This window comes from Bufo gargarizans, chromosome 5 (genome assembly GCF_014858855.1).
Source record: "Bufo gargarizans isolate SCDJY-AF-19 chromosome 5, ASM1485885v1, whole genome shotgun sequence".
NCBI lineage: Eukaryota > Metazoa > Chordata > Amphibia > Anura > Bufonidae > Bufo > Bufo gargarizans.
Window position 1 is genome coordinate 431378944 of NC_058084.1, and position 19072 is coordinate 431398015.

At 43.0% G+C, this 19072-nt stretch overlaps 1 protein-coding gene across 1 annotated transcript in view; it reads right to left on the minus strand.

Moving 5' to 3' along the window:
- Nucleotides 1–19072, minus strand: part of PARD3 (par-3 family cell polarity regulator) — a 699053-nt gene that overhangs the window by 339008 nt on the left and 340973 nt on the right. Inside the window, 2 exon segments of the mRNA XM_044295563.1 lie at nt 9114–9158; nt 13511–13671. Coding sequence (XP_044151498.1) covers nt 9114–9158; nt 13511–13671 — 206 coding nt within the window.

The following is a 19072-nucleotide window of genomic DNA, read 5'->3' on the forward strand; positions in this document are numbered from 1 at the left end:
ATTTCAGAATGCGTTCTTCTCTATGCCTGAAGTTCATCAATGAATTATTTTCTCCGTTGCACCACTTTCTTTCCAAGTCCTAACCTTTTGACTTATACTACAAACAACTCATTTCCACTGCCTTCATACGTGTATACTTTTCAATGCAGAGCTGGCTGGACACAGATCTGCCACTTTGACCGGCTGTTCACTTATGACACACATGACCGCATCTCCTGGGCCGACCACAGCTCCTCTGACCCGAACTGACTGTATAATTTATGATACAGTCCGTTCACATGATGACATGCGTTCACTGCAATAGACCTGCAATCAGATAAGAGACTATCATAAATTATTATATTTGGGGCAGGGGAGCCATGGTAGGCCCGGGAGATATGGCCAACACGTTCCCTGTGCATGAGCCCTTATACAAATATACAATTACTATTTTTTTAATGCATAACTTGCACTTCTTTTTCTCAGTGCCACACTAGATAGCCCACTTCTTCATCCTACGTCTCATTCAGACCCTGATAGCAAGCCTATGTATCAGAGGAAGCACATGGTATTTTAGACACAGCGTGAAAAGACCCAGAGAGGTTAAGGAGAAGATGAAGAAGACAGCCACCAGCAGTAAGATTTGTGGCTCCCATCAGAGCCTCTATAAACATTTAATGAGAAGTCTGAATACCAAAACCGAAGAAATTCTGGAGAAATTCATATGACCCAAACATCAAAAAAGGACATCAATGTGACCGACTACTCTGACATGTTGAGATCACTGTGTGTGGCCAACTTAATGCTATGACAGCCTCTAGGTCATCACACGGAAGGTGTCAATGTTTTCCTCTCAATCTTTGCGAAATGCATTAATGGCCTTAATGCTTCCAGCAGGATGAATGATCTGTGGTTTACCACCGAAGTTCACGCCAACCTCTGCACTTAACTCTAAACACTTAAAGATCAGACAGCCCAAATAAACTAGAGAGAAAAATAATTAAAGGTCTATTACGTTGTCCGCCCGAGGACATGTTTACTTTACATTGCTTATCAATCCAACAGCTTTCAACCCGAATCTCCACAACTAGGTTTTCACAAGTGGCTTGAATCTAAACAGAGATGGAGAAAAATACTATGATTTATTAACATAATTTTGACACCTACTTTTCTCCCTGCAGTTGTATATTTCTTCTCCATCTCTTTCAGTGGAATGTGTTAACCTCTAACCCTTTCAAGTCGAAGCAAGAAATACAATTATTTTATAACTCTGAGAAAGAGCCTTCCATTATGAGACGTCTTCCCCCTTAATCCAACTAAATCTATTCAATAAGATATTTATCTTTTTTACAAACAGGTAGTTCTGTGGTTAAAGACTTGACCTTTCCCCCAGAACATCATAACGCACGACCCGCTGGACAGAGGATGCTTTTATAAAACCACTTATTTTACAAGTCAGGCCAAATCTAATCTGCAGAAGTAAAAGAAAGAACTGCACAACGCTGATCACTAACCGTCCGTTTAACTGCTAGAGACAGATTGCTTTTAGTATTGCTTTAACTTGGGGGGGGGGGGGGGGAAGAAGGGGTAATGTATATATATATATATATATATATGTGTAGATATATGTGTAGATATATATGTGTAGATATATATATATATATATATATATATATAAGAATTTGTATGTAAATTCCCCGTTGTTCCAGTGCCCCTACTCCGATGCTCTCCTGCAGTCTCTGTTCTCTAGTGATGACATTACAGCAAAATCACATGACTGCTGCCGCCAATCACTGACATCATCAAGATGACATCATCACTGCAGCCTAGTAAACAGAGACCGAAGAGGAACACCGGAACTGAAAGAACAGGGTTTAACAAGTACAGAATTTCATTATTTCATACAATTTCTGTCATTTTTTATTTATTACATTTTTTATTTTTTGGGGAAAATAGAAAACGCCTTTAAGTATGATTTACATGTGGGATATGTAGACAAGACATGCAGAAATGATCTGGATTTCCCACAACTTTCCATGCAGAAAATCCACAGCATTTTGCAGCAGCAGCAAAGCAGATAAAATTAGATAGATAGACCTGCAGTAAAAATTTTATACAACAAAATGTTACTTTATGCAGCAAATTTCACCCTCTGCAATTCAAGGGGTGAAATCTGCAGTAAATCTGCATCATAATCCACATGTAAGGCTACTTTCACATTAGCGGCATAGCTTTCCAGCAGGTTGTGCTGGCAGAGAACAGCCTGCTGTAGTTCTCCGAATTCGGCATCGCCGAATGTCACTGGAATGCCCTCTGGCCCTACTGACTATAATGGGGTCCGGCAGAGTTCCGGGCGGTACCCGGCGAATATGCCAACGATTTTTGTCTGGCCGATTCCTGGCATTTTATGCTAGAACAGCCTGCCAGACCGCTGTGCCGCAAAGGTGGAAGTAGCCCAAGTCAAGCAGATTTTTTCCCAGATCCACTGCAAAATCTACAGTAGATTTTCCACTGCATTTTATGCTCCATTAAGGGAGCATTTCTGTACAACGTAAACCAGAAACTGTTCTCCAAATCATGTCAAAGACATTTCAAAGGATAAGAACTAGGTAATTATTTCTAAGGCAGAATGTAATAAGGGCTTCGAGTTGTATGACCACAGACTTCTATAGAGCCCTACTGTACCCTCTCCTACATACACCTTATTTCACATGAGGTATAGAGTTTTTTTTTTTTTTTTTTTTTAACAATACATGATTGCACTGTGTGAATAGATCCTTACAGGAGAAGGTCTAGGTCAAATCTTTGGTAAACACGTATGGAAAACTTACCAAGAATAAAAAGACACTAAATGTATTAGCGAACAACTCCTATTAATAAGTTTGTCTAAAAAAGGAGCCAAGAAATACCCCCGGAGGATCACGGCTTAAAACCAGAAATATTGGGTAACTTCTGTACCATACAGACCTGCTCCCTCAATGTATTACATCAGTGTTGACGACTACACCAGTGGCGGTCACATCCCAGCTTCACTCCTCCATGTAGTTTTCTATCGGTACAATTATTTACAAGCTCAGTTTGTCATTACATGGCAGCGTCTCCTCATCTGTCAGTCTGGGCTTCTACTTTTTAATGACTAGGTCCACACATTAAGGTTCTGACCCCAATCAGACCAATGTCCTAATAATTCATGTTTGGGACAATTATCAGCATCCAGCCTTTATACAGAGAGATGTTTTGCTATGATGGGAACTGTTTTATAGGAACAACTTTGTCAAAAAAGCTAAATAAATGGCTGCTGCTGCCCAATATGTGAAATTGTGTGTGCTCAAGACCTACATGCTACGTCAGTGATCTGCTGACCACTTTTCTGTTATGGATCCTTTGCACTATTTAATACAAAGATCAATAAGATGAGCAGATATCCCTTTACTGGATTTTTACTAAATATTGTAAAGAACAGTGAGTAAAATAAAATTGTGTCGGGAATACTCCCTGCAATGAAAACCCAATTTATTATACGGCCCTAATCTGGGGTTGAAGGAAAAGGTCCCTTGTTCAAGACCTCCATAAAGTCATCGGAGTGCAACCTGGTTACAAAAAGAATCTCTCATTGTAGCGAACTGGCAAAAATACCAATGGGCCAGGGGAGGACATACCGAAAGTGCTACCTGTGCAGCTGAACATGGGCCCGGTGAAATAAAATTAATGTGCTCAACCATAAGGGGATGCCTTATGTTAAGAATGATGCTTCACGACTGTTCTTGCTCAAAAGGCACTCAGCAGTTCACGTCCACCCCTGTAATGCATAAGCCCAGGGGCAAATTGGAAACTTAAAAATGGCCCTGAAATATATATTTTTTTAAATAAAAGTTGCCCCATTTTGTAGTCAGGTCCAAACTGACGTCAGCAGGGCCAGCAATACCATGGTGCGGCACATTATACCACCCTAGCACATACCACAGTACATCACAAAATACTGCCCCAGCAGCACTAAATACCTCCCCAAAAATAGTTCCTCTGTGCAGGCCATGCTCTGTCCTACTCCAGTTGCCTCAAGAAGGCTATACAGTTGAAATCAGTAGTCAGGAGGGGAGAGTCAGTTTGATTACTTAACATGGCTGGCGCTGTAAGGAGAGCTCAGGTGGCCTCTTGTGTATGGGCCCTGAAAGATCTATGGCCAATCCGCATCTGCATAACCTCTTTCGGACCAGGACAATTATGGCAACATTTTATTTATTTTTTTATCACGTTGCCTTCAGAAGCCATACTTTTAAAGCTTTTTCTTGACACAGTCATACAAGGGTTTGGTTTTTAATGGGACAGATTGTACTTTTTAATGGTTCCATATAATGTATTGAGAAACTGCACAAAATTGTTTTAAAAAAATAAGTAAACAAATGTTTAAGCAATTTCACCACTGTTGAGGTTTCATTCTTCACAGCAATCACTATGTGGTAAAAATGACATGATGACCTTATTCTGTGAGTTGATTCGATTACAGCAACGCTAAATTTATATGTTTTTTATTAATTTTTTTACCATTTTTAATAAAATGAAAAAAAAAAATTGTCACCATATATTAACAACCATTTATTGTTCCGTGAATGGAAGTGCAAGGGCTGTAGTTTTTGATTTTTCTTTTTGCAAAGTGGTAACCTCCCAGTGGTAGGGTGCAATAGGGAAGTCTTAAAGAGGTTGTCTGGCGTTTTCATGGCAAGCTTGGGGGTCTTCACAAGGCACCTGACTGCCATGACAAACACTCGGAACATCAACTCTAATAACCCCAACATGAGAGGTTAAATGGATGGAGTGGAATTATCTCTGATCCCGGCAATAACAGGTGAGTGTCACAACTGGCACCCAATGTGCAAGCAGCTGCTTATCCTGCGCCATACAGTCCTTGAATACCTCCGACAAAGTTACTTTACAGTGTGCAGAGGGGCTAATGTCCAGAGTCCGAACAGACTAATACAATACGTCTTGCAAAGTTTCCTGAAGATTGCAGGTATTTCTAACAAAATGAGTGTCCAAAGCAGAAACCCCTTTTAAAAAGAATCTATTTTATCATTACATCTTTTTATTTTACAAATTCTTAATATATCTGTATAATAGTCTGGTCCTGTTTTTCTGCAAAACAAGAACCCTCAGCACTGACATCTTTAAGCTATAAAACATTAGCTGCCTGCAGCCACCTCTAGAGGGAGCTTCAGAGCTTACTGCAAACTGTGCCATTATTGAGCTTAAAGGGAACCTGTCACCTGGGATTTTGTGTATAGAGCTGAGGACATGGGTTGCTAGATGGCTGCTGAGCACATCCGCAATACCCAGTCCCCATAGCTCTATGTGCTTTTATTGTGTAAAAAAAACCTGATTCGATACATATGCAAATTAACCTGAGATGAGTCCTGTCCCTGAGATGATCTCAGGGACAGGACTCATTCTCAGGTTAATTTGCATATGTATCAAATCAGTTTTGTTACACAATAAAAGCACACAGAGCTATGGGGACTGGGTATTGCGGATGTGTTAGCAGCCATCTAGCAACCCATGTCCTCAGCTCTATACACAAAATCCCGGTGACAGGTTCCCTTTAAGCTCAATAATGGCACAGTTTGCAGTAAGCTCTGAAGCTCCCTCTAGAGGTGGCTGCAGGCAGCCAATGTTTTAAAGCTTAAAGATGTCAGTGCTGAGGGTTCTTGTCTTGTAGGTGTTTTCCAGGACTTTCCTATCCTTAGGAGAGATCACTAATATCAGATTGATGGGGGTGTGACTCCTGGCACCCCCATAAATTAGCTGTTATCTGGAGCTGCTGTGCACTCAAAGACGCCCAAACCTCACAGCTCCATAAATCATGTTGTGGCCATGTCTGGTCAATGAAGGACTGTTTACATTAATTTTACATTTCACAGATCCTGGAATCCATTGTATTATACATTTTTAATATTCAAAAATGCATTATTCCTGGAATTTCTGGTTTGGATTTCAGACAGTAAAAAGAGAAAATAATTCAGAACTTGAAGCTGTAAAATGGCAGCAGAGCAGCAAGTGCAAATGGAGTGTATCCAATACAAAAACGATGTTCCCACATAACAGCGGTTTCAGCCTAATTAAAATAGCATTCCAAAGGTCAAAAGCCAACTTGGATTAATAAATCACAGAAACTCATAATTGCACAAGGCACATTATTTTAATTGCTCTGGAAAAAAAACATTATTACTCAGAAGTCATTTTTCTTCAGCTGATCATTGAAAAAAAGAAATGAAAGCTGTTTAACTACATAATTTATCGACTAATGGCATTGCATAATTCTTCCCGTTAAGGAGAACCTGAGGTGCAAGTTCAGGGTCAGGCAAATATCTTAGGAAGGAATGTAGATCAGACACATAACAGAAAAAATGAGCAGAATTTTATCTACAATTGTTAATCCAGATTACCTTATTAAATCCGTGAGTCATCAGATTTTATTTTTTAACAAAAACAGCCATAAATATTAAATGGGAAAAATTTTAGCGCGTCTTATAAACGGAATAATATCGAGCGCTTCCACTATGGAAGCACTCAAGAGTACAGTAGGACTGGGAGCGGTGAGTGTAGCGCTATTAGTGCTGGTGTTACTCACAGCTCCCTGGTCTTTTCCAGGCACCATGCTGTATCCTGGCCTACAGCGTCAGGATACAGTAAGTGCAAGCGCGCAATATAACCTGGCGCTGTGCGATGTCATGTCACAGCACAGCACAGCAGGACAAGCGGGCTGGATATCCCGAGTGCCAGCATTATCCAGACCAGTAGAGGCAAGTTCTTTTACTAGTGATCTGAGGTCTGATGAAGATTGGGGGTCTGATCTGAGGTCTGATGAAGATTAGGGGTCTGATGAAGATTGGGGGTCTGATCTGAGGTCTGATGAAGATTGGGGGTCTGATCTGAGGTCTGATGAAGATTGGGGGTCTGATCTGAGGTCTGATGAAGACTGGGGGTCTGATCTGAGGTCTGATGAAGATTGGGGGTCTGATCTGAGGTCTGATGAAGACTGAGGGTCTGATCTGAGGTCTGATGAAGACTGAGGGTCTGATCTGAGGTCTGATGAAGACTGAGGGTCTGATCTGAGGTCTGATGAAGACTGAGGGTCTGATCTGAGGTCTGATGAAGACTGAGGGTCTGATCTGAGGTCTGATGAAGACTGAGGGTCTGATCTGAGGTCTGATGAAGACTGAGGGTCTGATCTGAGGTCTGATGAAGACTGAGGGTCTGATCTGAGGTCTGATGAAGACTGAGGGTCTGATCTGAGGTCTGATGAAGACTGAGGGTCTGATCTGAGGTATGATGAAGACTGGGGGTCTGATCTGAGGTCTGATGAAGACTGGGGGTCTGATCTGAGGTCTGATGAAGACTGGGGGTCTGATCTGAGGTTTGATGAAGATTGGGGGTCTGATCTGAGGTCTGATGAAGACTGGGGGTCTGATCTGAGGTCTGATGAAGACTGGGGGTCTGATCTGAGGTTTGATGAAGATTGGGGGTCTGATCTGAGGTCTGATGAAGACTGGGGGTCTGATCTGAGGTCTGATGAAGACTGGGGGTCTGATCTGAGGTTTGATGAAGATTGTTTTTTTTTCTTATTTTCCAGCTCTAAAACCTAGTCTTGTTTTATAGAGCGAAAAATATGGTATATCAGCTAAACCAAATATGTTGGTGGAGATCAGGAGTGAGCTGTTGGATTTCAACATGCCCAGTCTTTTTGTTCTGGGAAAATAAGGGAAAATAATAATGATCGGGTCTCCATCCCGATCATCTCCTAGCAACCATGCGTGAAAATCGCACCGCATCTGCACTTGCTTGCGGATTCTTGCGATTTTCACGCAACCCCATTCATTTCTATGGGGCCTGCGTTACGTGAAAAACGCACAAAATAGAGCATGCTGCGATTTTCACGCAACGCATAAGTGATGCGTGAAAATCCCTGCTCATGTGAACAGCCCCATAGAAATGAATAGGTCGGGATTCAGTGCGGGTGCAATGTGTTCAACTCACGCATCGCATCCGCGCGAAATACTTGCCCGTGTGAAAGAGGCCTTAGGGTGGTCATATTCCGGCAATTGCCAAAGTCTAATTTGCATGTCAGCTATTCCACCCAAGTTCCCCACTCAAAGGCATAGTCAGCTGAGCATGCGGAATAAGACACCTCTGGCATTTACTTATCTCCAAAGGATTGTACATTTTGTGCCCGAATCTAATATCCCCCCCACATCTGTTGGAGACCAAACATCCCCATACACATCGTTAGCTTGTCCTGGCAAAATCAGCAGGTTCAGATCACTTATGTGTAATGTGTATAGGGGCTTTAAGTTTAATGCCTCATGCACACATAACCTACTGTACAGAGGCACACTAACGCTTGCGGGATCAAAATACAGAGAGGTAGGCAACCCATACAGTGACATTTTCTGAGAGTGTTTTCTTCTAGAAGCAATAGGCCCATAAAATAGTGTGTAACAGAGCATATGGACATATAGTGGGGGACAATATAACCGCTCTGAAGTGCATAAATACGGCACCACAAAAAATACAAGCATTTTGGATTTTATTTTTTTGCTGAATTTTTATAGCAATTTTTGATTTACTAAACGTGACGACAATTGTGGAGAAACCTCCTCAGAAGCTGCATTATTTACACAGATTTTTTCGCAACGCATTCGTGCATCACGTAACTACTCTAACATCGAGCTATTTGGTGATTAATCACAGGGCAAACCACTTATTGCAACCTGCAAAAAGTGGTTTCTGTCTTGCAAATCCTCATCAGTGCAAAATACAATCGTTGTGCGGATGCAGCCTCAAGGGGAGTGAATTTTAGGCAGTAGGTACAAGAGAAATGGTTAAAAGCCCCGTTTTATACTGGAACGTGGACATAAAAATAGGGCCGTGCATGGACTTCTAGTCGCTGATGAAATCGACTACGCTTACACAGGTCAGATCTTCACAGCGCGTGTCAAACAGTGCAATTCTGCAATGAGTGCTCTTAACAGTGAGAGAGGCGCGCCAGCCTTACAAAGGTCATGCCGACATGCAACGTGAACGGTACTTCTGCCTTAATCTGCTTCGACCCGCATTTCTATAGCAACAGCATAATCTCTTACCTGCGGTGTGGTCAGCCATTGCACTGATCTTAGTCTCGTCAGCTACTGTTAAAAAGGTAAATGTAAGAAGGTTAGCCCGGTTAGTGCCCACATACCACATGCAGCAAACAAATGACTGGTACATTATTAATATGAGAAGTCTCATGCAGACATTATCCCCCCACCCCACCCACCAAAATTAAACCTCTCCATGCTGCAAACTGCAGGCCCACAAGATATTAATGCCGTCCATGTTAGCGTCACTTTCTAAGAATTAAAACTGTTAATTACTTGCATTGTTTGCTCATGCCACAAGCACGTCATTTCTATCGCCCACAGAACCGCAGAATGAGGATTGCGTCGCGTCTAGGACGGTCCGCTCATTACAACTAATTGCTGCATGATAATAATTGCATTTGGAGGAAATCCTTGCATTTCAGTCCTGGTTGATGTCTGTCTGATGCCAGGCCTTGCCCCTTCGGTGTATGGGAAATCAAATGCACGGACGTGCCTGCAGGCGTCAGACCTGTGATGCTGGAAATGATGGAGAGAATGTGACATGACACTGCCCGCAGCCAGCAAAGTGAGCAGAGGGAGGTGAAGGAACGGGGGCCACGCCGCGCGGAGCCGAAGCCCACACAGCTATGAGACAATGAGTCCAGATGTGGCTGTGCAAGGCTTAGGCTTAGTATGGCAGATGAATTACCGGAGCGCCGTCAAAAATAGCTGTGTGTGTGTGTGTGTGTGTGTGTGTGTGTGTATATATATATATATATATATATATATATATATATATGTGTGTGTGTGTGTGGGGGGGGGGTGCCCTCTGTCACTAGACAGGCCATATACAGTTATATAATGTCACAGGGAGTCATTTATTAAGCTGAAATACGCCAATATTGCCAGGTCTAAATAAGTGGGCGCGGTGGGGGAGGGGCAGGCCGTGAGGCCAGTCTCATTTACCATTTTCTACGGCTCTTTTAGGAGTAGAAAATGGTCTAAATGTAAGACACCAAGGATGCCGTCTTACATTTAGAAGCAGCACTTAGAGGCCGAGACCTGCACATAACGTCGAGGATCAACCGCCAGCTCAGGGGCTTAATTTAGACCGGTCTTAATAAATGACCCCCACAGTGTAATATTTAAATTACACAAATAATACATTAAAAGGGGTTGCGCCAGGTACTGAAGTTATTCCTTATTCACAGATAACTGATGGGTGGGGGTCTGCCAGCTAGGACCTCCACCCTGCCCTGTGGGACTGCCGGAGATTGCCGTGTGCACTCAGCCCAGCTTATAGCACGTGTAATGCAATGTTTTTCAGGGGAAAAAAGTTGACTTCTTTCTTGTAATTTCCACTATGGGTAGAAGAGATGGAAATGTACTGCAGGATAGCAGATTAGTTTACTGAACATGCACTGAAGGCAGGGTTTAGGTCACCTGCGTATTAGTGGGTTAATTCTCCCTTTGCCATAATTCAAGCTACTGTCCCTGCACACGTTGCGGATTATGTGCGTTTTTTCCTCGCACAGTCTTGCACAGAAAAAATGTAGCGCAATACAGCACCAGCAAAGTGTATATGATTAGACAAAACTCATGTACACTTTGCTTCTTCTTCTATGCGGTATCTGGAGAGAAATCTGCAGCATGTCCATTATGTTTGCAATTTTGGGTGCAGATTTCAATCTCTGCAGAGGAAGGGCGAGATCTATGGCCAGACCACAGCAAATCCTAAACCAAAAACTGTAAGCAAAACATGCTGCTTTTGGTGCGGTTTAGGGTCCATTGACATGTCCGTAGTGTATTGCGGATCTGCAAATTGTTGATCCACAATACACCCGGCCGGCAACCCCATAGAACTGCCTATTCTTGTCCGCAATTGCGGACAAGAATAGGACATGTTCAATATTTTTTTCGGGTGCCAAGGACCGGAAGATCGGGGTCGCGCTCCGGAAATGCGGATAGCACACTGCGTGCTGTCCGCATCTCTTCCGGCCCCATAGAGAATGAATGGGTCCGGATTTGTTGAGGAATAGATCCGGACCCATTCTACGGACGTCTGAATGGAGCCTTAGAAATGGAAAAGTACAGAAATCCGCATTGAAATTTGTGCTGATCTTCTGCCCGTTTATCCGCCCCGTGTGCAGGTACCCTAAAGCATCCACGAAGTGATGAATTAAAGAAGAATCCCCCCCCCCCCCCAACCCCCTTCAGAATATTTAGTGCAGATTATTTGGGCACCGGTTTAGCTTTTAGTGCCACTAGCAATGCAGGCATCCGTGCGATGTAAAAGTCCATTCCCGGCATAATTGTATCCAGCCACACTATTGATTGGCCTTATTATTACATCTCAAATTCTACATTGTGAGCCATTTAATCTTATTATCCCAGTGAAATAATACCTTGCTCTCCACTGGCTGGCAAAGTCACATTGCTTTCATAAGTACTCTGGCACAGACAGTCAATTAAACTAATAGCGGCGGAGATTAAATCGAAAAGTAAACACTTTGTTTCAGGAGCTGCGAATCGAATGTCAGACTTCGCCCGGTTCCTGAGCATTTCCAACCTAATATGTAGAAATCTGCAGTGGGATCTATCAATGTCTGTTAACACACGGCTGCTTTTATACTCACACAACAGCTCGAATAGGACTGCAAGCCATAGACCATTTTAGCAATCAAACATCTATATAAAGTTCGAACAAGCAAATCCCTAATGGAGAACTACCGGAGCGGTTACATTTATCACATAAGAACCCTACAGGGTTGCAGGAAATTTAAGCTCGCCATCACAGGACCTCGATACCCTTCAGTAGATTGTGACAGCTTCTCGAGACGTCATTGACAGTATAAAAGCTGCTATAACAGGGGCTTGTCCTGGCATAAGGTGCCTTCTACAGCCCACCAGGGTTATAGGAGTTATCCAGGACTAGTTAAAGATGTCTGCTTTCTTCTAAAGCTTGTGTGTGGTAATTCAACTCAGCCCCATCCACTTCAAATAGAGCTGTGCTGCAATACCAGGCACAACCCATGTGCAGGTGCGGTGCTGTCTCTGAAAAAAGCAGCCATGTTTTTCCAATCCTAGACAACCCCTTTAATATCAGAACTGTTTGAGTCATCAATACCACATTGGTGGGGATAGGACTTCTAGCACCCTTGTCGAACTGCTGTTTGAAGAGGATGCAGCTGCCCGGTAAGCGCTGAGGCCTCCTCCCAGGCCTAATAAGTCACAGTCATCGGTCACATAGCTTAGGCGCAGCTCAGTCCCATTCAAGTGAATGAGCCTTAACCACAATACCGAGGACAGCCACCGTGGACGCTTGTGAGGAGGCTGCGCTGTGGCCCAATCAAACAGCTGATCAGCCTGGGCGCCAGGAGTTGGATCCCTGCCGCTACGATATGGATTACCTTTTCTAGAGGATCGGTCATCAATATTAAACACTGAGACACCCCCTTGACAATAAATAAATAAAATTAGTCATTAAAGGGGTTTTCTGAGACTTCACTACCGATGGCCTATCCTCTGGAAAGGTCATCAGTATCTGATCGGTGGGGGTCCACATTTTTATGTACACCCACCAAAAAAAAAAAAAAAAAAAAAAAACCAGTAATAAAAATCAGCGGCATGTTCCTTGATTATATGACATTGTAAGCATTTTTTATTGCATTCATTCAATAAGAATTAAAAAATAAAATAAAAAAATCAGTGGCATGTACCAGCGATATCACATTCAGGCCGCCGCCTGTGAGTGCGATATTCCACAGTCTGCCCGCCAGATAATGCCGCTATGATCCAGTTCATCAGCTGGGAGATGACGACCTTTGTACAAATCCCAGTATCTGCTTATCACAACTCACAGCAGACATCACATACATGCGGCCAATGCTTGCCCAACTGCTGCATATCCCATCATCTGGCAGGGCCCGCAGGATCAAAAAAAAAAAAAAAAAGCCATTTACAGAATTAATCTACCCACTGAGTGAGGAAGGAAAATGCTGAGCTCTTTTATCTGTGAAACTGTCAGGAAGAATAAATCCCATCTTCTTATGTTATTCTTATGGTTTTATGGTAGGCAGCCCTCATCAGACTTCTGGGAGGCAGCACCTTGTAAACCCCTAATAAGGGGCATTAACATTCCTGATACCGTACACGACCACATACAGATAAATGGCGATGATGGAAATATTACACTGGAGGAATTTTAATTAGAACTATTAGGAATTATCTCCCAGGCACTAAAAGGATGCTCAGCTGCCGAGAGGGGATCAAGGCAAATTCCCAAAAGAACACGAATACGGTGTAATGGGATGGTCCAAATCGAGTAGACAAAACAGCTTCGGAATCCTCTGCAGCACACACGTGGGGAACGTTGGAAATTAATGTGATACTGATTTGGTATAAAAGGAAGAAATACACACATTTTTTACCTAAATCCATGCTTTTTGATTTCCGGGTTTTAACAAAGTCCATTTGACTGGCGTCTCCAAATTGCTTGGTGCGCTTTTCCGACATGCTCTGGCGTCCAAACCCTTCTCTCTGGAAGGCAAGGGACGGATCTACATCTGGGCTCAGAGTGCTGCTGGAAGGAAGATGAGATACAAAGACACTGAAGAACTAAACTCAGTCATGAAAAACACATACGGTATATTACATGAACGCGTAACATTCAAACAACTAACAAAGAAGGTAAGGATCAATGGCCTGCTCCTTCTAGGTACTGCTAAGGGTTCATCGGTGGTTGTCGTTATAAAGGGAATGTGTCATCAGATAATGACCTATTGTTTAAATCATGTAAGGGTAAAAATGTAAAATACTATTTTAAATAGTTAAACAAAAAACACAAAATTCAGTTTGCACACTGGCTACTAATAAAGGCACCACTTCTTGGTCTGCACAGATCCCTTTACTGCAGTTACCTGCTTATCATCACAGGCAGGATTAAAATGACAGATATCACCTATATACCTATAAATACGGCAATAGGTGATTGTTAAAGCTTCTCTATTCTTTCCTTGTACAATGACCTTTGCACAGGTCACAGCGCCTAGAAAACATTCCCATAGAAGTCAATGTGGTCCCCTCCAGACAATTGTGTCTATGGCCCATAGGGCTGTTCTAACGTAATTTTCTTAAAGCTTTCTAAATTCTGGTAAGAACATCTCGGGCAAGATGACCGCCCCCATAATCATGTTCAGGAAATAGAATAAATCTATAAACAGGAAAATATGTGTCGCTATCGGGCAGAAAAAAAAACAAAAAAACATTTTGGTGACATTCCCTTTAAAGTGAACGGATCACTTAATAACTCTATACGGAAACGTTCTTTTTCTGCAATCTGTTATATTTTCTCATTAAATATAAAATATAAGTATTATGGGGGCAGCCGTCTTGCGTGTACGGCTCCTCTGAGCTACGGACAGCAGTGGAGAATTTTGCTTTACACAGATATGAAAAAATCTGAAACCAACTCAATGACATCTGTGTTGTCGGCATGCTCTGTGATATGCGTAAATGTCACTGTGCAGGGAGGGGGAGGAGCTGAGCTTACAGAGATGACTGCTGAAAAGCAATCTCTACAGAAAAACTGCCCCATTCACACAACCATATTTTTGCTCACAATTATTTCACCGGGGGCTGCAAAAAAATGCATATAGCCCACTGTGTGCTGCCTGCATCCATATGTCCATTCTGCAGGCCTAAAAAAAAAAAAAGGTTGAACATGTCCTACCTGCAGACAAGAATAGGCATTGTTACAATGGGTCAGAATAAAATTTAAAAAAAAAACACAGATGCAATAGGGCCTCGTCCATATTTTTGGCTGACCCCAAAATACTTACGGTCGTGGGAATGCACCCTTATGCCCCATTCACACTATGGTATTTTTGGCCCACATCCAATCCCTATTTTTTTTTTAGACTGAATGCGGACCCATTCAATAGGGCCGTAAAAATGCTGACAGAACACCGTGTCTTGGCCGTTGAAGAATAGGCATTGTTACAATGGGGTCCGCCCAAAAAAAATTGCAGATTCACATTTTGCAGACAGCAAAACACATACGGTCGTGAGAATGCACCCTTACAAGGACATTCCAAAATTTCCATTTATTTGTGACTATTGTTAAAAAAAAAAAAATAGTAAATTGAATTTACACAGTTGCGTGTAACGCCTGCAGAGAAACATTTGTAAGTGTCCTGAAAGTCACCTTGTCCGGCTTATTACTGAGCACTGTCATTAAGCTGCATCCCACCAGCACATTCATCCCTCTGCTTTCCAATTATTAAAATATTCATCGGATTTCTGCAGACGCATATCTCATCCGCAACACTGATTTGGGAGGGGACTAGCCACCCGGTGACCCTCCATATTATTAACATTCCTAATATTAATCCCTTCTTATTGCGCAGTTTGTTTTCATAATATTTTCATGAAGGATTAAGGAGATAATGTCATGCTGGACAGAGTACATTTCCCTCCGTGATTCAGAACAGCTGCCAGGCTTGTTTGGATAACCCCCTTTTGTCCATGGTGAATGCTCCAAGTCTCTGCCTCTGAGCGAGAGGTTGCACAGAACATGTGTCTCCCCCTCCGTCTGTCTCAACCCACTGACTGCAGGAAATTGCACCGCTCAGTCTGCGAGCCCTGTTTTTATTTTTAATGGCTGTTTATTTCGAACTTTTTTATGGAATATTTTCGAACTGGAGAATTTCCCTATGATCTATGTGAAAGGGCTTTTCCCGGAATCAACACAGTGCTTGGCTATCTTGGTAATACCCGTAGACTTTCAATAGAGCGGCAGTGTGCAGGGGTGGAGTGGCCACGGACCCTACAAGGCTACTTCCCAGTGGGCCGATGCCAAAGGTGCTTCCTGAGGGCTCCTCATGACCCCCAGGTAAGTAATGATCTGACACTCCTCTCCTGACTCCTGAATAGTTGAATTCAGGAGTCAGGAGAGGAGTGTCAGATCAATACTGTCCAGTACTGCCATCCTGAGGCAACTGGAGGAGGACACAAAGTGACCACCTAAGGGGGCAGTTTTTGGGGAGGTATTTTGTGCTGCTGGGGCAGTATTTTGTGATGCACTGTGGCATTTGGACCTGCTGGGGCGGTATGATGTCCACTTGTGTTGGCCCTTTCTTCTGTCAATTAGAACCCGACTACAACATGGGGCCAATTTAAGTTCCCAGTCCGCCCCTGGCAGCATGTAAGCTTGACCGACGCTCTATTCAAATGGGGACATGGACTCGTGATCACAAGTATCCTAATGATTGGACATATCACCTATCCAGTGTCCATTCTGGAAAAAAAAAAAAAAAACTTACAACAAAAAGGCATGGTTTTATTTCAGTGCGCAAATTGGAAAATGAAGGCAACATCATTTAGCCATTCAACATCCAAGACTGTCTGAATAATCCTTGCAAGAACCTCACACTCACATCTTTCTTGCCATATAACACACAGGGACGGCAAAGGAACCCAAATAGCCCAAATTTAACCTTCCTGGCAAGAAAATATCAGGTTCATCTCCTCAGTGGAGGTCTACTTTAAAGTGAAAAGCCAAGTTATTTTTAATTCCCAAATTTGTGGCAATCAATTTCTTATTATTTTTTCAGAATTGTGCACTTCTTTTTGATACAGACCTCTAAATCCACAGTATCATCTTAGAGTAAAATGATGCAACTAGGGCTGCAGCAAACGATTATTTTAGCAATCGAGTATTCTACCGATTTTTACGATTAATCAAGTACTTTAATAAGAAAAAAATGAATAGACTGTTTTCCTTTATAAAAACTCAGACCCCCTGCCATCAGTCCCCAACACCCTTCGTTCCCCCATGTGTGATTAGCCCAAGTGCATCATTTCCCCCCAGTGCCATCAGCTCCATTCCTCACCAGTGCAATCAGCTCCGCTTCACTAGTGCCTTCAGCTGCACTCCCCCAGTGCCATCAGCCCCTCAATGCCATCCATTGCCATGTTCCCCACTCCCCCAGTGCCTCCATGCCATCCAATGCCATGGGAAGTCCCCCACTGCCATCAGATCAGCCCCTCCATGCCATGCCCCCACTCCCCCAGTGCTTTCTGTCCCTCCATGCCATCGGTCCCTCTCCCCCAGTGACTCCATGCCATCCACCACCATATCCCCCACTCCTCCAGTGCCATCAGATCAGCCCCTTCATGCCATATCCCCCAGCCCTTCTATGCCATTTCCATCCATGTCCCCCAGCCTCATCAGCCCCTTCAAATCACAGGTGCCCCCGCATACCTGGCAGATTTGGGCCCCTGCTAACTTATACTTACCTTTCCTGGCAGTGCGCTGACATGGAGTCCATAGGACATGGACCGCATCTTCTTCCCATTTCCCGGCAAGCACTGGGCGGGACCTCACGTCACACACAGCGTCAGCCAGCGAGCGGACGATGTGTGCATGTAAGGCCCTGGCAGCGCGGACAGGAGGCCACGAAGTGGTGAGTTAAAAAGGCTCCGTGGTCATATGATTTAAACGAATCCTTGATGCAGGGAAACTGCATTGAGGATTTTTTTGCATTGATTACATTGATGAATCGTTGCAGCCCTAGATGCAATTTTTGCTACCAGCAGCTGCCACTAGGGGGAGCTTACTGCACTATGGAGTTCAACGTATACACAGTATGCAGTAAACACCTAAGCTCCCTCTAGCCACAATGTGTGTATGCTGAGGATTCGGAGCCTGGAATCTAAAAAATTGTGCTGTAACTAGTCTACCACAAATAGGAACTGACATTCTTTTTTTCTGCCTTAGGATGGAATCTGTTAATCTTCTTGGTTAAACATGATTCATCTTTGTCAGTTCCACCAGCAAACAGTTCATGTAGACTGAAATTCATTACATTAAAATTCGGATGAGATACAGTACAGAAGGAAGCACTGTCCGCGTGCTATACCTTTATACAAGCGGAGACTTGTGTAAAACATTTGGTTTACTTTTTTTGAGTACTTTTCTATGACTAATATGTTTTTACAGTTCCGAGAACTCATCGAATGAAAGGAACTGCAGCAATTTTAATATCCATTTAGTAAATCTACTGATTAAATCCAGCTATAACATATGCAGGACACCAGAGACTGCAGCAGTCCAGAAAATCCGAAGAATGCAGATCAACAACCTTCATGCACACGACCATATCAGTTCTCACGGCCCTCAAACCACGGACATTAAGCGAATCTGCATGGCCTCCCCTTTAGTTAGAAATGCCTATTCTTGTCCGCAAAACGGAACAGGAATAGGACATATTCTACTTTTTATGCGGGGTGCAGAATGGACATACAAGTGAAGTGGCCTCTTTTGAGGCCCCATTGAAATGAATGGGTTTGCATTTGATCCGCAAAAATGCTACAAACATGAAGCAGTCTGATCCTGCAGTCTTCCTCCCTTTGCGTATTTGGTAGACTAGCAAGAATTAGGGCACAGATGGACGGAGGTATGACTGCAGTTTTGTAATTTGCTTGATTGTAAGCTGTAGCCATAAAACCATGGCTGTATTTTAAAACTATTCACAAAGTTGAGTAATATATTTTATATAAACGAGAGCAATAAAAATTAAAAAAAAATAAAAAATAAAACAATGGCCAACGTGGACACAAGCTTTCAGTAGTTGGGAAAATAAATAAATTACTTCAGCCTTCGTCATATGTGGTATGTGACTTACTGTGGCTGAACCAGAGCCACCTACCACGCATGCAGCTGTGTCCGGAACAGCTGAGCGGAGCAGTACCGGGAAGGTGCGCTGCCGCACTCATTGCTCCACAATCTTGCTGATCTACTCAAAGGAAACTCAGGAGAAGACCCCAACTGTAGGAGCTGCATATAATAATCCTCACTGCTTCTGTTAATTATCACTACAGCCTTAGGAGGTGGCTCCACAGAGGGGATTATTTTGCTTATTGATGTACATAATTACTAGGCTTGCAAATTAATGCATAATTCCCCAATTACGCAGGGAGGA